Raw genomic sequence first — 23,493 nt, forward strand, 5'->3', positions numbered from 1 at the left:
TTTTCCCACATTATATTCCATCTGCCAATTTTTGCCCATTCGCTTAACCAGGCAACATCCCTTCGCAGACACGTTGTGTCCTCATTGCAACTTGCTATTCCACCTATCTTTGCATCATCAGCAAATCTGGCCACAAGACACTCTGTTCCTCCATCCAAGTCATTGATATACATTGTAAATAATTGAGCCACAGTACTGATCCCTGCAACACCCCACGAGTTATATGAAATGCCTATAAATTTCCGCTCCTCCTATTGGTCCGGATCTCTCCTTAATCGCCAGGCGGGATGAATGGTGAGACTGGCGGTCCCGAGGTGCATTTGGAAAATAAACATAAATTGAACCCTTCAGTTAATAAAACGAAATTAATAAAAGTCACTGAAATGTTTTTTTCTGGAGTTCACCAAATTCGGGGTGGAGGGGGGAGGGCTTCTATGCTGTGTGTTTGTGCCGGTTTTAATGGCTCGAAGCGCTGGGGTTTCAGTTTATTTTATTATCCTTGGTCCAAACGCGCTCTCCCTGCTTCCAATGTCTTTGTTTTTCGGCCTGATATTATGATCATTAATGGCGGCTGCATCACCCAGCATGCAGCGCGGTTCAGATTGTGCCCTATCTGAATCAGTGGAGTCCACAGCGCAGGCGCAGTAGTGACTCATTATCGGGCAGTGTGTCCTGAGCATGCGCGGCCAGTCGAGGCTGCGGGAGGAGCGCGTTCGGTGCAGGTCAGAGGATCGGAGCAAGAGGCTCAATAAACCCCGGGGCCCGGGTCCGGGCTCAGGCCCAGGCTCAGGCTTTACAAACCCCGAGTGCGGCCCCAGACCCGAATATAAAACAGTGAACATTATCCCCCCCTCACTACCCGCCGGGAAATGAAGGGGAAATGGGGATCGGTCAGGGAGCGTCTGTAAATGAAGGAGAAATGGTGATCGGTCAGGGAGTGTCTGTAAATGAAGGAGAAATGGTGATCGGTCAGGGAGTGTCTGTAAATGAAGGAGAAATGGTGATCAGTCAGGGAGCGTCTGTAATTGAAGGAGAAATTGAGATCGGTCAGGGAGCGTCTGTAAATGAAGGAAAATGGTGATCGATCAGGGAGCGTCTGCAATTGAAGAAGAAATGGTGATCGGTCAGGGAGCTTCTGCCAATGAAGGAGAAGTGGTGATTGGTCAGGGAGCATCTGTAATTGAAGAACTGGTGATCGGTCAGGGAGCGTCTGTAATTGAAGAACTGGTGATCAGTCAGGGAGCGTCTGTAAATGAAGGAGATATGTGATTGGTCAGGGAGCATCTGTAAATGAAGGAGATATGTGATTTGTCAGGGAGCGTCTACAAATGAAGCAGAAATGGTGATCGGTCAGTGATCGTCTGTAAATGAAGGAGCAATGGTGATCTCTATATCTTTATTCATCCGAGCTCGAGCTTTGGATGCGGTTCCTTTCCTCCTCGTGGGAATCTGTCTACTCTGTACCCAAACCCACTCCTCCTTGAAGGCCTCCCATTGTTCAATTACTGTTCTACCTGCCAATTTTTGATTCCAATCCACACGGACAAGATCCCTTTTTAACTCACTGGAATTTGCCCTCCTCCAGTTAAGAATTTTCACATTTGACTGTCCCCTGTCCTTTTCCATAACTGTTCCAAACCGAATGAGATTATGATCACTGCTGCCCCACTGAAACATGCTCCACCTGCCCCACTTCATTCTCCACACCGAGCCCACTGCTGTGCTCACACTCACTCTCTCACATTCACTCTTTCACACTCACTCTCTCACACTCACTCTCACATTCACTTTCTCACATACACTCTCACGCTCACTCTCTCACACTCACTCCCTCACACTCACTCTCACTCTCTCTCACATTCACACTCTCACATTCACTCTCACGCTCACTCACATTCACTCTCTCACACTCACTCTCACACTCACATTCACTCTCACATTCACTCTCTCACATTCAATGTCTCGCATTCACTCTCTCACACTCACTCTCTCACACTCACTCACATTCACTCTCTCACACTCACAATCACTCTCTCTCACTCACTCTCTCACACTCACTCACATTCACTCTCTCACACTCACATTCACTCTCTCACACTCACTCTCTCTCACACTCACTCACATTCACTCTCTCACACTCACTCTCTCTCACACTCACTCTCTCACACACTCTCACACTCACTCTCTCACATTCAATCTCTCACATTCACTCTCTCACCCTTTCACTCTCTCACCCTTTCACTCTCTCACATTCACTCTCTCAACCTTTCACTCATGGTTGAGGGCCACTGAAAGATGATGCGATGGGTTTGGATTGCAGCAGAGGGAGGAGGGAGAGTGTGTGGGACGGGGATTTACAGCTTTGAGGCACAATAGAGGAAAGAATGTTTTGTAGACACTAGAAGTGTCTGTTCTGAATTTCTATCCTGTACTTACAGTGATGACTTTTATAAACTCCTTTTGCAGGGTATTAGAAGGGGAGGATTTGCAGAGGGAAACTCAAACCAAACAGCACGCCAAGATCTGACAGAGTCACTCGATTCATCAGAACCTGAATATCATCGGCCTTTGAATGTGGAAGGAGAAATGTTTGTCTGTTCTATCTGTGGGAGAAGATTTCAAACATCAGTGTGAGTGGAAAAGCACCGAGACACACACACTCAAGTGAGAGTGTTCCAGTGCACTGACTGTGGAAAGAGCTTTAACCAGTTACACAGCCTGAAAAAACATCACACCGTTCACAGCGGGGAGAAACCGTACACGTGTTCTGTGTGTGGACGAGGCTTCAACTGATCGTCCAACCTGGAGAGACACAAGGACACCCGGACCATGGAGAAACCGTGGAAATGTGGGGACTGTGGGAAGGGATTCAATTACCCTTCAGAGCTGGAAACTCATCGACGCACTCACACTGGGGAGAGGCCGTTCACCTGCTCCGTGTGCGGGAAGAGATTCACACTGTCATCACAACTTTTGTCACACCAGCGAGTTCACACTGGGGAGAGGCCGTTCACCTGCTCCGTGTGTAAGAAGAGATTCACTCATTCATCCTCCCTGCTGAAACATCAACTTGTTCAGACTGGGGAGAGACCTTTTGAATGTTCTGACTGCACGAAGAGCTCTAAATGCAGATACAAATTGTGAAGACATCGACACACTCACGTTAGGGAGAGGCCGTTCACCTGCTCCCTGTGTAAGAAGAGATTTACTCGGTCATCACACCTGCTGAGACACCAGCGAGTTCACTCTGATAAGAGACCTCTGAAATGTTCTGACTGTGAGAAGGGCTTTAAAACAAATGATCTGAAACACCAACACACTGACACTGGGGAGAGACTGTTCACCTGCTCCATGTGTGGGAAGGGATTCACAAATTCATCTGACCTTCTGAGACATCAACTTGTTCACACTATTGAGTGATCTTTTAATGCAGTAACTTTGAGAAGAGCTTTAAAAGCAGAAATGAACTGCTGACACATCAACTCACGCACATTGTGGAGAGACTGTTCACCTGCTCCGTGTGTGGGAAGGGATTCACTCAGTCATCACATGTGCTGAGACACCAGCGAGTTCACAAGTGACTGCAGGGGTTGGATTCTGCAGTTAATCACATCCAGGATTGAACTACGGTGTTTCGAGTCAGGAAGAACAACGTGTAAGGATTAACCCATTAACAGATAGAATTTAGTATAATTATAATCAATAGTAGAAGTAGAACAAAATGTACTGTGAATCTATGTATCTATAAATGTAAACTGTACTGTGTATTAATATAGAATGAACCATGTAACGTGTGTTCAATAAGAAAGTGCTGGTGGGCCGAGAAGGATGCATGATGGTTATTATAGTCAAGTTTGCAGTTAAAACTAAAAGGATGCTGACAACAGTAAAGTGGGAATGAACAGACCTAAGGGAGGAATGTGCTGTGATAGCATAATGTCTAAAAGACATGTAGATAAAGGGACTGAAGGTTCATTAAATCAAGGTGTCTCTCAGGCATAAAATGCAGTGAGTGGGGGATAGTTACATAATATAAATTGATTATTTCTCCAGTAAAATGCAGTGAGTGGGGCATAGTTACATAATATAAATTGATTATTTCTCCAGTAAAATGCAGTGAGTGGGGGATAGTTACATAATATAAATTGATTATTTCTCCAGTAAAATGCAGAGTGGAGTGCACACCCACCACGGGTGGCCTCATAAAATGAGGACAATCAGTTCTTCTTTCCTTGGTTAGAGGGTTTTGTGATCTGGGGATTTAGTTCAGTGGTCGAGCGCATGTTTTGCATGTGTTGAGGTCCTGGGTTCAACTCTCAGCATCTTCCTAAATAATTTTTCACCAGAATTACCCACGGAAAGTTGAATGACGCTTTTTGAGCTCAGCGAGTTCCAACTTCTGAGGCTCCACAAGCATTAAATTGTCCCGGAGCGGGACTTCATCTCACGGTCCCCTCAACAGCTCAACTCAAAGCAGCCGCCGACTGAGGGGAATGTGTGACGGTGCAATATCGAGCGAGCAGTCCCAGCTCTTGTTCCTGTTTGACGCTCTGTCATTCTTCCATCTCACTTTATGATTCAGAGGTTGGATTTCAGCCTTGTCACTGACCATTAGCGATTGGGTTTTTTTATTTCCGCAGATTTTTTTTGGAAAGTTCAAAGTAAAGAGGAGCAGAAACCCCGTGAACTGAAGCAGAGGTTGAACATTGTGAACACGCGGGACCGCTGGGCATCTCGATGTCCTGGAGAGACGGAGCAGAAAGCTCACGGCTTCACTTCTAAAGTGTCTGCTTGTTTATTTCTCAGGTACCTTTTGACCCGTGGGGATGTCGCTCAGTGGAAGAGCGCATGCTTTGCATGTATGAGGTCCCGGGTTCAATCCCCGGCAACTCCAAACAAGTTAATTTCAAATTTTAGATTCAACTGTGAGAATATCATCTGAGACTCGCCTCACATTTACACACAAGGTGAGACAAGAGTTTCTTCACCTCGCGAAAAACCGAACGCTCCGCACAGAATATCATTCAATGGGAGAGCGCCCACGGTGTTTCAATGGCTCCCATCTCATGGTTGAACAGCTTGCCCAGTGATAGATTATTTCCAGTTTCACAGATCGGGGGGAAGCAGCGGACCGGCGTTCCGACCACAAAGAGGGAAGAATAGTCTGGATGTTGGGAGCTTCTTCTTTTCCCAGAGAGGAGTGAGCATCTGGAATGTATTCCCGGCTGGTGCGGGGGGTGCTGACCCTCTCTGGTGCGGGGGGTGCTGACTCTCTCTGGTGCGGTGGGTGCTGACCCTCTCTGGTGTGGTGGGTTCTGACCCTCTCTGGTGCGGTGGGTGCTGACCCTCTCTGGTGCGGGGGGTGCTGACTCTCTCTGGTGCGGTGGGTGCTGACTCTGACTCTCTCTGGTGCGGTGGGTGCTGACTCTGACTCTCTCTGGTGCGGTGGGCGCTGACTCTGACTCTCTCTGGTGCGGTGGGCGCTGACTCTGACTCTCTTTGGTGCGGTAAGTGCTGACTCTCTCCCTGCCTTCTCGAGGGATCTGGACCGGTTCTTGACTGGGGCAGAGATCGCATCATATGGAAGGTGAGTGGTTTTACAGTTAACCTACGCATGGTCAGTGTGATCCACTGGACTCGATTCGATAGCCTGAGGGAGTCGGGGAGGAATTTCCCAGAATTTCCCCTCCTGATTGGCCCTGGATTTTTTTCTGGTTTGTAACCGCTCCCAGGAGATTCCATGTTCCCGGTGGGTGGGGCTGGTGGTGTGTGTAGGAAGTGTCCAGTCACGATGCTCCAGGCATGTGGGGCAGGATTGATGAACGAGCTGGTCTTTTCCTGCCCGTCATGTCCGTCTGTAACCCCAGATCGTCAAGGTGTTTTTCGTGAAGTGATCTTTAAACACAAAACCCTCACCTGGGACAAGTCCTGTGTCCGTCTATAGTGAAATGAGACTCAATGCTGTCTGTGCCTCACCTTGTCCTCCTCCTTTTACATTATTGTATTGTCCGTTTGGTTAAGATGAAAATTAAAATTATCCGCTCTGGGCTCCTCCAGTCTCTCTGTGTTTCTCTCTCCTCCTAAACTGACTGACAGATAATAGTAACTGGTGTCCTCTCCATCCCGTTCTCAACACCCAGACACGACAAGTTACTGAATAAATTCAACACTCACAGACAGTCCAGTGTCAGACAGTTACAGACGGTTTCTCTCCACCTTTCCTTACAGGACTGGCGAATGATGAATGCCCCGTCAGACCGGCTGATATACAGTAAAAGGGACAGTGACCGTCTCACCAATAGCACCGGAGGTTTGTTCACAGACACAGAATCAGTCTTTCCCTTTCTATCAGTGTGTCTATATTATGCTCAGTAACAGTATCCCGCCTCCTTGTACAGCACTGGGGAGAGGGAAAGACAGACAGAGAGAGACACAGACAAACAAACACAGTATCAGAATTACACTTCCCATCAGTATGTCCGTTTCACACTCAGTAACAATATTCCACCTTCATGTACAGCGCTGGAGAGAGATAAAAACAGACAGGCACAGTATCAGAATTACACTTCCTATCAGTGTCTCTGTATCACTCTCAGGAACAGTATCCCACCTTCATAATCTGTACAAAAGAGAGAGAGAGAAACTGACCTGTAATGTCCCGTTTTCACCCAGTAACAAATTGGAAAATATTTCATTCCAATTGCTATTCCAAGGTGGAGTGACAGAAGATGCAGTCTCATCTCTCACTGATATTATTTCAGAGACAGACACATTATTAATCCCACTCTCAGGGACAGTGTCACACATTTAACCCTCTCTTGCATGTTGTCCCCTCTGCAATCTTGCAGCTCAGGGCCGTTCTGTATTACTCTCAGTGACCGAGAGTTTCACTCCGATTGAAATAAACTGGGACTGTTGCTGCCTGATATTGATCCTACACGGTCCCAGCAAATACACCGACTCCCACTTTCCTCCCCCGTTTCTCCAGGATTGGTTTGAGGAATCCTCCCTCCAGTTTCGGAGTCAAACGTTACTTTATCAGTAAGGGAGCCAAGAATGAACAGAACCCATTGGCTCATTCCACAGCCGCTCACTTTATCTCTGAAAGACTCTTTCCCATCAAAAGACCCCGAGAGAAACAGCAGGGATGGAAACCTCGAGTTTAATAGTTGGAGATTGTAAAGTCAGTCTGGATTCCAGCGTTGGGCACTGGTGGAATCCCATCTGTTTCCCATTCTGGTGCCTGTTCCTGCACTGCCTGTGGAGCCCATTCCCTCTGACCTTTCCCCCAGACCCACTTCCTTTGCTCAGACAGGCGGGAATGGAGAGATCACGGCCCCCGGGGGAAGGGAGCAAAGAGCAGCCTCGTTACAGCAGCTCATCGCTCCGGGACCGTGTCCGCAGATGGGCTCAGAGATCGGCATTGAGTCCGGGGGAAGGGCAGGGGGAGTCCGGGGGCTGTTTGTAAGAGGCGGAGTGGATCAGGAACTGGTCCCGGAACATGGAGTGAGAGGGGGGAAGGGAGAGGTCATTCTCGGGCTGTGTGTGGACAGGGTGTGTCCAGGGGAAGGGAGAGAGAATGGGAAGAACCTGCTATTAAAACCATTGCTGCTTTCACTCCCCAAACCAGGAGTGAATGGTCCTGGTTTAGTTCCAATCTCACCCTGTTTATTGTTATTGGACAGTGAAGAGTGGGAACAGAGCCGGACAGTAAGGATGTGGGGAGTTATACAAAGAGCATCTATTGCAGGCAGCAGGTGAGAAGTGTGAAGGACACAATTTAAACAGCGGCTGTTTGGTTTCGGTTGAACGGTTAGTCCCATGGGAGAGGGGATGAGAAACCTGACCTGGACAAAGGTCCCTGCCCCATCGGGTGGTCCCATTCATGGATCAGTGCAGGGGTTGGGTTGTGTCTGGATGTCACTAAATTGTTGTAAAATAGCCCAACACACCTGGTGTGCAGAAGCTGAGTGCTGCAGTGGAGTCAGACACTGACACTGTTTGTATCACTGGTTTTCATTTGTGGATATTCAAAATGATCATTAGAGATATTAAACTGATCTCTATTCTATTTTCAACCTCGCTGTTTCTTGAGTTACAACAGATCATTTTTCTTCCTGCAGGCGAATCCTTGAATGATCCAGAATGAATGTGATGTTTCCTCCACCCGAGGCACAAGGAGGAGTGCAGCCAGCTCCTTCTCACACACAGGAGGTACATTATCACCCACAGAGCACAGAGACACAGACAGGTCATCAGTTCCACAGTCTCAGACAGCAGAAGTACTCAGTCCCACACTGATCCCAAGTTCCAGAGACACACTTTCAATCCAACATTCAAACAGAGCGGGTGAGGCAGACACTGTTCCATTTGCCCCGAACTCAGTCCCGCTGACAGGCAGATACAAAAATCCCAGTCCAAAATCACACTCTCAGATTGAAAGAAACTGTGTCAATCTCACAATCGGGCAACACAGCTACGAATTAAATACCAGAGAGAAATCACACATGGTATCCGATTGAAAGGGACAGAATGAATCCCAATAATGTACCTGAGATTCCAATTGAATACTATCCCAGAACTCTCTCACACATGACTTTAATACATGAAATATCCATTCGAAAAGTGAACCATTTGCTACAAATTGCAAACAAATCCAAACCTCACGTACAGTATCGATTGAGAAATACTGAAAGATAGTAAACCTGAGAAACAAATTAGATACCTGTTCAGAATGCACTCGTAGAATGAAATTTAAAGATAGAGTATCAATTCTATTAGTGCAGACTGAGATACACATTATATACCAGTCCAAAAATCTCATACAATATTAGACTGAAAGATACAGTATCAATTCCATTTCTACAGACTGATCTGCACATTACAAACCAATTCAAAAATGTCACCATATCAGTTTGAAAGATTCATTATCATCCACAATCGTACTCACAGAGATACAGATTTAATAGTGGTCCAAAAAGCACACAAATTATCTGATTAAAACCTCCAACATTAAATCCTAAAGTTCGTCCATATTTACAAATTAAATAAGGAGTAAAACTCTTCAAACATTAAGATATTAAAGCTGAAGTATTGAACGCAATAATGTAATCTGAGAGAATAATTATGTACAGATACAGAATGAAACTCACATTCAGATACAGTACCAGAGACACACAGACACAGAATGAATCCAACACTCACAGATACAGAAGGAATCCCAAACTCACATACAGTACTAGAGACTGACAGACACAGAGTTAATCCCACACTCTCATCAAGTACCAGGGACTGATAGGTACAGTATGAATCCCACACTAACATGCAGTATGAGTAACTGCATATTTAGGATGAATTCAACTCCCACATACAGTACTGGGGACTGTATATAAAGAATGAGTCCCACACTCACATGGAGAAACAGAGACTGACAGATACCGAAAGAATCCCACACTAACACACAGTATGAGAGACTGCCTATAAAGAATGAATCACAAACTCTCACACACACTGCTGACAAGACAGAGAATGAATCCCAAACTCACACACAGTATCAGTGAGTGACAGATACAGAATGAATCCCACACTCACACACAGTACCAGAGACTGAGAGATACAGAATGAATCCCACTAAACTATCAGGGAAAAAGCACAGACCAGGGATCAGGGCCTTTACCCAGTAAACCATCAGAGAGTCAGCACAGACCAGGGATCAGGGCCTTTCACCTGTCTGAGAGAACATTGTATCACAGATCGCTTGTGATAAACCTACACATTCTGATTTACAGCCGTGCATAACAGATGTTTGTAGCTGCGATGGCCGAGTGGTTAAGGCGTTGGACTCGAAATCCCCTGGGGATTTCCTGCGTACGTTCGAATCCTCCTCGCAGCGCGACTTCTTAAAGTTATGTTTACTGCTCAAATAACGATGAACTGGAGTTGACGAACCGCATTCCCTCTCTCAGAGAGACTCTCCAGCGCGGCTCATGCTTTTAATTCGGAGCCCAATGGTCTCTTGCAAAATTGCAAGACACGTGAAGGAATCTCTCCCAAGCTCCATCTTAAATTCTGCCCGTTCGCAGAACTTGACATTGATCCTATTTCTTCCTATACTTTGATCCCACCTTGTCTCTGTCTCTTGACTCGCTGTGTTTTTCCCTCATGGACTTCTCAGGCTTCGTTGAACGGCCACGGATGATCGAACCTGGAACACCGGCAGTGAAGGGTAAAGATGGAAAGACTGAGACGGGGGGAGTGGCGAGAGGGTGGATTTGGAATTCCTGAGTGACCGCACTGTGAATTTTCCAGATCTGCTTGGAGCACCAATCCCTTCAATTCATCACTTACAGGGACAATTCGATACCCGGTTTCTTTTCCCTGAGCTTGGCGAGATCTTAAAAATTGAAAGCGACCAATATCAGAGCGAACCTCGTCACCGACATGCTCACAGATACAGAGCGGCCACACTCTGCTTCAGTGAGGGGAAAACCCAGAGCGGTTTCAAGGTTGAATGTAATTGGAAGCAAAGCTCGTTCAATGAAAGTGCAGGTCATTGAGGTGCCTTTAAAGTCCTGATTGTTTGAACTGAATTTCTTTCAAAAGCGCTTGAGATTCAGGTGGAGTGATTTGGGGACTCCTTTTCCCTCTTCGCAAAACTTTGAACCGCAGATCAAGATCCAAAGTCCAGGGCTAAATTAGGGTTTCTCCAGGGTATGAAACATCGAATCAAGAATTATACCCCGACCTCAACGAGCCCAGAAACAAGAACGTGTCACGGACACATTCTATGAGAGGGCTGTCTGTATGATGAAAAGGCATTTTTGAAAAGACCTCCTGATCAGTTCCGTGTTGGATCCTGAACAAAACACAGCACTGTGTGCTTCTCAAATTCACTAAACACCACGAATTACACAAAGGCACCGCTGGGAGTTGAACACAGGATCTCCTGTTTACTAGACAGGTGCTTTAACCAACTAAGCCACGGTACCAATTCATGGTACTGTTTCCCACCTCCTCTCATTAATATCTATCAGCTACACGTCACATTCTGTTGTGGGTTCAGACTGTTTGATCTTTGTCTCTTTCGCTTGCCCGTTTCCCTGTGAATCCCGATACTGACTGCGTTTCAAGCTGTGTTTATCTTTCTGTGTCCATCAGTGCTTTGATAGACGAATGAATATTTGTGCTTGTGTTTGTTTGTTACTTTAAATAAATTAGGGATGGACAATTCTCGCTCTGACACTGAAGAACTAATTGAGCAAATTTCACAGTGAAGTGTTGTTTATTGTGGTGCCGAAACTAAAAAAAATCGTAAAAGGTGCAAAGAGGGAAAACGAGAAAAACTTGTGAATGAAATTAAGGACAACTTTCAAGGTTTTTACACGTATATTAAGAGAAAGAAGGGTGACGAAGAGTAATGTGGGCCCCTTAAAGACAGATGGAGGTGATATTGTAATTGAAAATCAGGAAATGGCAGACTTGCTAAATCCTCACAGAAAAGCATGAGGATAATAAACCAGAGACACGAGGAAAACTGAAAATAAATCAAGGGGATTCAGTGTAAGTAAAATAATGGTATTGGAGAAAACAATTAGACTAAAGATAAACAAATCTCCAGGGCCTGATGTTTACCATCCCAGGGGACTAAGGGGAATAGGTGAGGAAATTGTACATGCTTTAGTCATGATCGTTCAAAACTCTCTTGATTCAGGAATTGTTCCATGGATTGAAAAAATTCAAATATCATTCCATTAATTAGGAAGGGTAGGAGAGATAAAACAGGAAATTATAGACCTATTGGTCTGACGTCTGTTGTGGGGAAGTTACCAGAATCTGTCATTGGGGAAAGAATGACTGAGCACTTGGATAAACATGAATTGATCAGAGAGAGTCAGCATGGATTTGTAAAGTGTAAGTCAAGTCCAACGAAAATAGTTGAACTTTTTGAAGATGTAACTAACGTGGTAAATGATGGAGTGTCTATGGGGGTTATGTGTATATTGACTTCCAGAGGCATTCGTTAAGGTTTAACATCAGAGACTATTCTCATTTCTGTTGACATGTGGAATTCAAAGCAACCCATTGACATTGGGAGGGAGTTGGTTTGGAGGTAGGAGACAGAGAGTCGGGTTAATGGGGATGTACTCAAATTGACAGGATTTGATTAGTGGTGTCCCCCAGGGATCTGTATAAATGAGGCAGATAAAGGAATAGAGAGCGGTATATCCAGGTTTGTTGACGACACCAAGTTAGGAGGCACAGTGAGTAGTGTAGATGGGAGCATAAAGTTGTAAAAGGAAATTGATAGATTCAGTGAGTTGGTAAAACTGTGTCAGATGGAGCTTACATAGAATTACATCGAATGTACATCACAGAAACAGGCAATTCGGCCCAACTAGACTATACCGGTGTTTATGCTGCAGACGAGCCTCCTCCAACCCCTCTTCATCTAACCCGATGAGCAAACCCGAATATTCCTTTCTCCTCCATGTGTTTATCTCACTTCACCGTAAATGCATCCATGATATTCGCCTTAACTACTCCGTGTGGGAGAGAGCTGCACATTCTAACGCCTCTCTGGATAAATATGTTTCTCTTGAATGCCAGATTGGATTTATTGATGACTATTATATTCATGGCCCTAAGTTCTGACGTCCCCACTCCCAAAAGTACAAACACCTTATCTACATCTGACCTATCAAACCCTTGCATAATCTTAAAGTCCTGTATCAGGTCACCCTCAGCCTTCTCTTTTCTATACAAAAGAGCCCCAGACTGTTCAAAGTTTCAATCTGGGGAAGTGTGAGGCCATCCACTTTGGCCCGAAGCAAGATAAATCAGAGTATTTTCGAAATGGTGAGAAGCCAGGAACTGTGGGTGAGCAGAGATACTTCGGGAAATCAGGAAGAGTTGGCAGACAGGTGCAAAAAATAATTAAAATGGCTAATGGAATATCGGCCTTTATCTCAAGGGAACTGGAATTCAAAAGGGTGGAAGTTATGTTAGAATTCTATAAACTCTGTTAAGGCCACATTCAGAGTACGGCATTCAGTCCTGGGCACCAGACCTCAGGAAGGATATATTGGCCTTGCAGGAGGTGCAGCGCAGAAAGACCAGAATGATACCGGGGCTAAAATGGTTACATTATGAGGGCAAGTTGCGTGGACAAGGTTTGTATTTCCTCGTGTATAGAGGATTAAGTGGTGATGTAATTCAGGTGTTGAAGGTGATTCAATGATCCAATGGTGGGTGTGTGAGTTGGTGCTGAATCGGTCCCCTTCAGTGAAGAGAGGGTCAGCGGGCGCCTGACAGACACGGCTCGGAACGGGACTCGCTTCTCTCCGGCGGCAGCGGCTGGTTTAGAGAGATCTCTCTGTCTGCTGCTGTTACTCCGCCTCCCGCACTCTGGGAGAACCGCGGAGGTCGGTCCTCACTTTTCTCTTATGGATCCGGCTCCATCCGTTTACTGTTGACGGGAGTGCGTCTGATACCAAGTCAGTCAGAAGCGGGTGCAAATCACAACATCGGCACAGGCCCAAGGACTGGGGACTGGTTTGATATTGGGTCCTTTTTAAGGGATAGGCTGTTGAATGTTTGTATAATAATAATGATCAGAATTAACTTTGATACAATGAAGTTTTTTTCAGTTATTTCCCATTTCCACCCTCAACAGTTTTATACAGCAACAGGTAACAATGTTTGAGGGATGTGATGTCCAATGTTGGTGGAATCAGTGTAATTTAACTTGATACATTGAAGAGTCTCTTGTGTATCCCAGGCTCTTACCTTAAGTTTACACCCTCACCTGGTTTAAAATCGGTCACTCACTGATATAAATAAACCAGTAACAATCCCGAAACCTCAGCGGGGATATTTGTTCCGATACTTAATGACGGTCCCAATTTCCACTGAAATTCTCAATCAGCAAATCCCAGAGGCTGTTTCGGGTTTGACAAACTGTGAAACAGATTGTTTTAAAAGCCGGAAAGAGGGAAAAACTGGTGGTTGATATGAAGTGTTATACATTATCTCTTTCTGTTTCAGATTTACAATTTCTCTTTGTGTGTTACTGACAGGAGAGGCTATAACGGAGCCCAGTGACTGGGTCACGAGCTGCACTGAGTCATTGGCCTGTGTTACAGACCGGCTCGTTGGACCTGCTCATTTCGTGAACTCGCTGGTGTCTCAGCACGTGTGATGACTGAGTGAATCCCTTCCCACACACGGAGCAGGTGAACAGTCTCTCAACCAATGGGCATGCGTTGATGTGTCAGCAGTTCATTTCTGCTTTTAAAGCTCTTCTCACAGTCACTGCATTAAAAGGTCACTCAATAGTGTCAACAAGTTAATGTTTCAGAAGGTGGGATGATCGAGTGAATCTCTTCCCACACACGGAGCAGGTGAACAGTCTCTCCCCAGTGTGAGAGCGTCGATGTCTCAGCAGTTCGTTTCTGATTTTAAATCTCTTCCCACAGTCAGAACATTTAAAGGTCTCTCAGTGTGAACTCGCTGGTGTTTCAGCAGGGAGGATGACCAAGCGAATCCCTTCCCACACACTGAGCAGGTGAACGGCCTCTCCCCAGTGTGAGTGCGTTGGTGTGTCAGCAGATTAAATTTGCTTTTATACCTCTTCTCACAGTCAGAACATTTAAAAGGTCTCTCATCGGAGTGAACTCGCTGGTGTCTCAGCAGGTTGGATGGCCGAGTGAATCTCATCCCACACAAGGTGCAGGTGAACGGCCTCTCCCCAGTGTGAACTCGCTGGTGTTTCAGCAGGGTTGATGACCCAGCGAATCCCTTCCCATACACAGAGCAGGAGAATGGCCTCTCCCCAGTGTGGGTGCGTTGGTGTGTCAGCAGATTAAATTTGCTTTTAAACCTCTTCTCACAGTCAGAACATTTAAAAGGTCTCTCATCGAAGTGAACTCGCTGGTGTCTCAGCAGGATGAATGACCGAGTGAATCTCATCCCACACAAGGAGCAGGTGAACGGCCTCTCCCCAGTGTGAACTCGCTGGTGTTTCAGCAGGTTGGACGACTGAGTGAATCTCTTCCCACACACGGTGCAGATGAACGGTCTCTCCCCAGTGTGAGTGCGTTGGTGTCTCAGCAGTTCAATTTTGCTTTTAAACCTCTTCTCACAGTCAGAACACTTAAAAGATCTCTCATCAGAGTGAACTCGCTGGTGTCTCAGCAGGATGAAAGACTGAGTGAATCTCTTCCCACACAAGGAGCAGGTGAACGGCCTCTCCCCAGTGTGGGTACGTTGGTGTATCAGCAGATTAATTTTGCTTTTAAACCTCTTCTCACAGTCAGAACATTTAAAAGGTCTCTCATCAGAGTGAACTCGCTGGTGTGTCAGCAGGATGGATGACCGAGTGAATCTCTTCCCACACAAGGAGCAGGTGAATGGCCTCTCCCCAGTGTGAACTCGCTGGTGTGTCAGCAGGATGGACGACTGAGTGAATCTCTTCCCACACACGGTGCAGATGAACGGTCTCTCCCCAGTGTGAGTGCGTTGGTGTCTCAGCAGTTCAATTTTGCTTTTAAACCTCTTCTCACAGTCAGAACATTTAAAAGGCCTCTCCCCAGCGTGAACTCGCTGGTGTGTCAGAAGCTCAGATGACCAAGTGAATCCCTTCCCACACACAGAGCAGATGAACTGTCTCTCCCCAGTGTGAGTGCGTTGGTGTGACAGCAGATTACTTTTGCTTTGAAACCTCTTCTCACAGTCAGAACATTTAAAAGGTCTCTCATCAGAGTGAAGTCGCTGGTGTGTCAGCAGGGTGGATGACCGAGTGTATCCCTTCCCGCACACAGAGCAGGTGAACGGCCTCTCCCCAGTGTGAACTCGCTGGTGTGTCAGGAGGAGGGATGACTGAGTGAATCCCTTCCCACACACGGAGCAGGTGAACGGCCTCTCCCCAGTGTGAACTCGCTGGTGTGTCAGGAGGACGGATGACTGAGTGAATCCCTTCCCACACACGGAGCAGGTGAACGGCCTCTCCCCAGTGTGAGTACATTGGTGTGTCAGCAGGTTCCTTTTGCATTTAAACCTCTTCTCACAGTCAGAACATTTAAAAGGTCTCTCCCCAGTGTGAACTCGCTGGTGTGTCTGGAGGCTGGATGAAATAGTGAATCCCTTCCCACACACGGAGCAGGTGAACGGCCTCTCCCCAGTGTGGGTACGTTGGTGTATCAGCAGATTAATTTTGCTTTTAAACCTCATCTCACAGTCAGAACATTTAAAAGGTCTCTCATCAGAGTGAACTCGCTGGTGTGTCAGGAGGCCGGATGACTGAGCGAATCCCTTCCCACACACGGAGCAGGTGAACGGCCTCTCCCCAGTGTGACTGTGTTGATGAATTTCCAGCCTGGACGGGTAATTGAATCCCTTCCCACAGTCCCCACATTTCCACGGTTTCTCCATGGTCTGGGTGTCCTTGTGTCTCTCCAGGTTGATGATCAGTTGAAGCCTCGTCCACACACAGAACACGTGTACGGTTTCTCCCCGCTGTGAATGGTGCGATGTTTTTTCTGGCTGTGTAACTGGTTAAAGCTCTTTCCACAGTCAGTGCACTGGAACACTCTCACTCGGTGTGTGTCTCGGTGCTTTTCCACTCACACTGATGTCTAAAATCATCTCCCACAGACAGAACAGACAAACATTTCTCCTTCCACATTCAAAGGTCGATGATATTCAGGTCCTGATGAATCGAGTGACTCTGTCAGATCTTGACGTGATCTTTGGTTTGAGTTTCCCTCTGCAAATCCTCCCCTGTAAAAGTAGTTTATAAAAGTTATCACTGTAACTACAGGATAGAAATTCAGATCAGATAACTTTACTTTCTATGGAACATTATTTCCTCTCTCATTCCTCAAAGCTGTAAATCCCCGTCCCACACACTCTCCCTCCTCCCTGTGCTGAAATCCAAACCCATTGCATCATCTTTCAGTGGCCCTAAACCATAAGTGAAAGGGTGTGAGAGAGAGAGTGAGTGTGAGAGGGTGTGAGAGAGTGTGAGTACAGTAGTGGGCTGGGTGTGGAGAATGAAGTGAGGCAGGTGGAGCATGTTTCAGTGGGGCAGCAGTGATCATAATCTCATTTGGTTTGGAACAGTTATGGAAAAGGACAGGGGACAGTCAAATGTGAAAATTCTTAACTGGAGGAGGGCTAATTCCAGTGAGTTAAAAAGGGATCTTGTCCAGGTGGATTGGTATCAAAAATTGGCAGGCAGAACAGTAATTGAACAGTGGGAGGCCTTCAAGGAGGAGTTGGTTTGGGTGCAGAGTAGACAGATTCCCACGAGGAGGAAAGGAACAGCATCCAAAGCGAGAGCTCCCTGGATGACTAAAGGTATAGAGATCACCATTTCTCCTTCATTTACAGACGCCCCCTGACCGATCACCATTTCTCCTTCATTTATAGACGCTCCCTGACCGATCACCATTTCTCCTTCATTTACAGACGCTCCCTGACCGATCACCATTTCTCCTTCATTTACAGACGCTCCCTGATCGATCACCATTTCTCCTTCATTTACAGACGCTCCCTGACCGATCACCATTTCTCCTTCATTTACAGACACTCCCTGACCGATCACCATTTCTCCTTCATTTACAGACGCTCCCTGACCGATCACCATTTCTCCTTCATTTACAGACGCTCCCTGACCGATCACCATTTCTCCTTCATTTACAGACGCTCCCTGACCGATCACCATTTCTCCTTCATTTACAGACGCTCCCTGACCGATCACCATTTCTCCTTCATTCACAGACGCTCCCTGACCGATCACCATTTCTCCTTCATTTACAGACGCTCCCTGACCGATCACCGTTTCTCCTTCATTTACAGACGCTCCCTGACCGATCGCCATTTCTCCTTCATTTACAGACGCTCCCTGACCGATCCCCATTTCCCCTTCATTTCCCGGCGGGTAGTGAGGGGGGGATAATGTTCACTGTTTTATATTCGGGTCTGGGGCCGCACTCGGGGTTTGTAAAGCCTGAGCCTGGGCCTGAGCCCGGACCCGGGCCCCGGGGTTTATTGAGCCTCTTGCTCCGATCCTCTGACCTGCACCGAACGCGCTCCTCCCGCAGCCTCGACTGGCCGCGCATGCTCAGGACACACTGCCCGATAATGAGTCACTACTGCGCCTGCGCACTGGGCTCCACGGATTCAGATAGGGCACAATCTGCACCGCGATGCATGCTGGGTGATGCAGCCGCCATTGACGATCTTAATACCAGGCCGAAAAACAAAAACATTGGAAGCAGATAATTCAAGTGTTTAATTTATAATATAAATAATTCAATCGTTCAATTCATTTCATAAATAATTGAATAGTTCAATTCTTTAAATAATCAATTGTTTAATTTATTACATAAACAATTAGTGTTTATTTATTATATAAAGGATTCAAGTGTTTAATTTATTGTAGAAATAATTCAATAGTTTAATTCATTATATAAATTTTCCTTCGTTTAATTTATTATATAAAGAATTCAATATTTAGTTGAATTATTTATATCATAAATTAAACACTTGAATGATTTGTCTAATAAATTAAACACGAGACTTCATTATATAATAAAGTAAACAATTTATTATGTGTAATGAATTAAACCTTTGAATTATTTATATAATCAATTAAACAATTCATTATGAAATTGTTTAATTCATTATGAATATAATGAATTAAACAATTGATTATTTATATAATAAATAACATTTTGAAATTCTTCATGCAATAAATTAAATAATGGATTATTAATATGATTAAATAAACACTTGAATCTTTCTATGATAAGTTACACCTTTGAATTAATTATATAATTTAAACACTTGACCTCTTTATATAATAATTTTAACACTTGGATTATTTATATAATAAACTAAACAATTGGTTATTTATATAATAAATGAAACAATTGGTTATTTATATAATAAACTAAACAATTGGTTATTTATATAATAAATTAAACAATTGGTTATTTATATAATAAATTAAACAATTGATTTTTTTATATAATAAATGAAACACTTGAATTATTTATATAATGAATTAAACATGAATTATTTATATAATAAATTAAACAATTGAATTATTTAGAGAATCAAATAATCAGTTCAATCATTTATATAATAAATTAAACAATTGTTTTTTATATAATAAATTAGACATGCATTATTATATAAATTAAACACTTGTTTATTTGTATAATAATTTCATCAATTGAATTATTTAGATGCTTAATTTCTTATGAAAATAATTCAATAGTTTATTTTAACAACTGAAGTCGTTATGTAAGAAATTAAACAATTGATTATTTATATAATGAATTAAACTATTGAATTATTTATTTAATAAATAAAACTGTTTAATTATTTATATAATAAATTGAACTATTGAATTATTTGGATCATAAATGAAACAGTTGAATTATTTAAATAATAAATTAAACAAATGAACTATTTATGTAATAAATTATACACTTGAATGCTTCATTAATAAATTAAACACTTGTTTATTTGTATAATAAATTCACAAATTGAATTATTTATACAATAAATTAAACAACGGAGCTATTTATATATTAAATTATACACTTGAATTATTATATAATTAAACTACTGAATTATTTATCAAATATTAATCAATTTAATTATTCATATAATAAATTAAACAATTCAATAATTTACATAAAAAATTAAACACTTGAATTATTTATAATATATTAAACAATTGAATGATTTATATAATAAATTTAGCGATTGAATTTTTTATACAATAAATTAAACTCTTGGTTATTTATATAATAAATTAATCAATCGAATAATTTAAACTATTGAATTCTCTTTATAATAAATGAAACATTTGAAGTATTCATATAATAAATTAAACACTTGAAAACAATTTAATTATTGATATAATAAAATAAGCAATTCATTATTTATTTAATGAATGAAACTATTGAGTTATTTATATTACATTTTAAACTTTTCAATTATTCATACAATAAATGAAGCCAGCTTGGACAAAATGGAGGCAAGCTCGGAGTCCGTCTTGGACAAAATGGCGGCCGGCATGGCCACCATCTTGGAAAAAATGGCAGCAAGCACGGCCGCCATCTTGGAAAACATGGCGGCAGGCGCGGCCACCATCTTGGGCAAAATAGCGGCAAGCGCGGCCACAATCTTGGAAAAAATGGCAGCCGCCGCCATCTTGTCACATGGCGGCAAGAGGCCGACAGAGTGTCGCCAGTTATCCCGCAGTGACCCCAGAATGTCCCAGTGACCCCAGAGTGATGCCGGGGTCCCAGAGTGCACCCAGTCAGCCCAGAGTGAGGCCAGGGTGCAGCCGGGGATCCCAGAGCGATGCCAGAGCGGCGGCCTTTGCGTTTGGGCCACCACAACAACCACCACCACAACTGTACTGTACGTGTACAGCACAGAGTGGGTAAAAGGGAACGATTCACTCCTGTCTGGTACTGTACGGCCCGTGTGTGTCTCAGTGTCAGCTCCTGTACATGTACAGCACAGAGTGGGTAAAAGGGAACGATTCACTCCTGTCTGGTACTGTACGGCCCGTGTGTGTCTCAGTGTCAGCTCCTGTACATGTACAGCACACAGTGGGTAAAAGGAAACGATTCACTCCTGTCTGGTACTGTACGGCCCGTGTGTGCCTCAGTGTGAGCTCCTGTTCATGTACAGCACACAGTGGGTAAAAGGGAACGATTCACTGAGAGATTGCAATGTTGAGTGTAACGGTTATTTGAGGGGTTCAGTCCCTAAACGGGCTGTGTTTTGACAGACACTTTTTGCAGTAAGGAGTTGAGTTTAATTTAGGGAGGTGGGTACAATCCGTGTCTGGGACTCACTGGCCCTGTGAAATGTTGAATTTTGCTCACAATATGGTGTGTTTGGATTAATGGGGGACTCGGTTTAACTCCACTGGGCTGGATTGTTTTATAAATCTCTCATTGACTGGGTCTTTCAGACCAAGATGGGAGCTGCTTCTCTCTCTCTCTGCAAACACCCTGAGGCAGTGAAACACTCTCTGACAAACTGTTCACAGGAACCAACCCATCAGACATGGGGAATAGACAAATACCTGGGACTGGAAATGAGCCTCCCACCAACAGAGCAGAGAGAAGGAGGAAATCATCACACCTTCAAGATCTGGATCGGTTTTGTCTTTGGAGCAGGTTCTGGTTAATTTTACTGCTTTAAAGTTATGTTATGGGACCAGTGAGACTGAGACACACACACACACACACACAGACTGTACAGTCAGGAGACACGTGTCCTTTGCACAGACATTGGGTTTGAATTGAGCTGAGCTGTGCCACAAATGAATATGGGATTAAAATCTCAAATTCCAATCAGTTTGCTCCCGAGCTTCCCCATGTGTCTGTGTGGTTCCATTACAATACAATTTCACATGGGGGCCCAAAATGGCTTCGGAATTAACACGATTTCTTTCTGAGTTGTCAGTGACCTTTTCAAAAATTAAACTTCAAACGAAGAAAACATTTGGAGGCTGTTTTCACATTTGGGCTCTCTGCGTGCTGCAGGACGCTTCCTGAAAGAGCTTTTAATTTCAATTAAGACCCCAGATATGTCACATTGTCAGCCTCTGAATAATAGTTTGATCCACTTTGTGTTATTTCTGAAAAGTTGCACTTGCAATGAACGAAGGGAGGAATTTGGGCTCGAACAGATGGTGATATTCTGTCGGACGGTCGGTACTGAGGGAGCGCTGCACTGTCAGACGGTCAGTGTGTGTCTCAGTGTCAGCTCCTGTACAATGTCCCAGTGATCCTCCAGTGTCTCCAGAATGTCCCAGTGATCCCCCAGTGTCCCCAGAATGTCCCAGTGATCCCCAGTGTCCCCAGAATGTCCCAGTGATCCCCAGTGTCCCCAGAGTAACCTAAACATTACTCACGTGGCCCCCATCGGGTCCAGGCTGCGGTGAAGGTCTCAGTCAGTCAGTCCCCAGCCGAGAGAACGATTCTTGGCCCAGGATTCTTCCTCCTCCTTCTCACAAAATGTCTCTTTCTGGATCATCTCCTTGCAGCATTTCATCGAAAAGTTTCCTGAGGGGAGGGAGAGAGAGAGAGGGAATTGATTAAAATACAAAAGCAAGGGATTAAAAAGGCACAGCAAGAGCCCAGAACTCCCCCACACCCATTCCCACTCCCAGTTACACCAACAATCCCTCAGCACCAATACTGAGACACAAATCCCGATTACAAACCAGAGAATCTAAAAAGAGAGAAAAGTTGGGAGAGAGACAGAGAGGGAGAAATACACTCAGGACAGGCTGAAGGACCCCGGCAGACTGAGAGATTGTCCCCGCCCCTGGGGAGGGTTTGGGACGAGACACACGGCCATCCCCGACCCCCGGGGAGCTCCCTGCTTCAGCCTTTGAGATATTAGACTGAATCTCAATGGGTCTCCCTCAGGGACTGGTTTGACCAGGAGACCTGTCTGCTGGAATGAGCCACATTTCAAGGACCTATTTTACTGATTTGAAACCCTCACAGCCTGTCTCCCCCTCTTCCCTCACCCCAAACCGAGTCCCCCCCACCCTCAGCCTGTCTCCCCCTCTCCCCTCGTGACCCAAACACCCCAGGGACCTCCGTCACATCCCACCCTGCCCGGCGTCCACATTTAAAGAACTAAAGTTGGGCGGAATCTGCTCCGAATACACAAGGGCTGCAGAGCTGGAATGGCTGCTGTTTCTCAGACAGTGTTTGACCATTTCATTCTCTCTGTGTGTTTACTGTAAAGAGCTGTGGAGGGAGCAGGGACTCCATCTCATTCTCACCTCCCCGGGTCTGGATGGCAAACAGGTTCCGAGCTCAGGGCACAGCACCATTTCAAACACTCAAATCATCCAAAGGTTGAGAAACGAGATTTAACTGACAGGTTTCCAGCCTCTAATTGAAGTTTTAATATAGAAAACATTTTAATAAATAAAAATGCTGCAGAAAGGTGAATAGAGTGAGAGACAGAGAGAGAGAGAAAATGATCGGTTCGGTCAGACTCTCTCTGTTTAAATGAGATAGAAAAACAGAGAGAGGGGGAGAGAGAGAGGGACAGAGAGAGAGAGACGGACGGAGAGAGAGAGAGGGACGGAGAGAGGCCTCTCTGGTCTGTTTAATTGTTGTTACTTCAAACAGTGAGACTGAAATATTTCAGAGTACTTTTCAATCAAGAAAAATTCAGAGACAACAGAGAGAGAGAAAAGGACATAGAGAGAGGGGAGAGGCAGAGAGAGAGAGGGGGAGAGGCAGAGAGAGAGAGAGAATGATGGAGAGAGAGATAGAGAGAGATAAAGACAGAGAGAGCGGGAGAGAGCCAGAGGGAGAGAGAGAGGGATAGAGAGAGAGAAAAGGACAGAGAGACGGGGGAGAGAGGCAGAGAGAGAGAGAGACACACACACAGAAAGAGAGAAACAGAGAGAGAGGGGGAAAGAGGCAGAGA

The 23,493-nt window shown here is 44.7% G+C and overlaps 1 protein-coding gene and 3 non-coding genes across 5 annotated transcripts in view; 2 read left to right on the top strand and 2 right to left on the bottom strand.

Annotated features, from left to right (window-relative positions):
- The window catches only part of LOC137312273 (zinc finger protein 268-like), a 93,107-nt gene extending 70,102 nt beyond the window's left edge, over nt 1–23,005 (bottom strand). The window contains exons 1-3 of one of the 2 annotated variants that reach the window (XM_067978880.1): nt 22,835–23,005; nt 21,950–22,100; nt 8,583–16,776 (exon numbers count right to left, since the gene is read on the bottom strand). In XM_067978880.1, coding sequence (XP_067834981.1) covers nt 14,437–16,428 — 1,992 coding nt within the window. In that variant the 5' untranslated portion in view covers nt 16,429–16,776; nt 21,950–22,100; nt 22,835–23,005 and the 3' untranslated portion in view covers nt 8,583–14,436. Of the gene's footprint in view, nt 1–8,582; nt 16,777–21,949; nt 22,101–22,834 lie in introns of those variants that run through there. The other variant, XR_010960688.1, reaches the window with a different exon arrangement.
- On the top strand, nt 4,823–4,894 carry trnaa-ugc (transfer RNA alanine (anticodon UGC)). The gene has a single exon. It is a non-coding gene; the product is annotated as a tRNA-Ala (tRNA).
- trnas-cga (transfer RNA serine (anticodon CGA)) lies at nt 9,811–9,892 on the top strand. The gene has a single exon. It is a non-coding gene; the product is annotated as a tRNA-Ser (tRNA).
- trnat-agu (transfer RNA threonine (anticodon AGU)) lies at nt 10,915–10,988 on the bottom strand. The gene has a single exon. It is a non-coding gene; the product is annotated as a tRNA-Thr (tRNA).
- Nucleotides 23,006–23,493: the final 488 nt, after the last annotated feature.

The sequence above is a fragment of the Heptranchias perlo genome, unplaced genomic scaffold (assembly GCF_035084215.1).
Source record: "Heptranchias perlo isolate sHepPer1 unplaced genomic scaffold, sHepPer1.hap1 HAP1_SCAFFOLD_414, whole genome shotgun sequence".
Lineage (NCBI taxonomy): Eukaryota > Metazoa > Chordata > Chondrichthyes > Hexanchiformes > Hexanchidae > Heptranchias > Heptranchias perlo.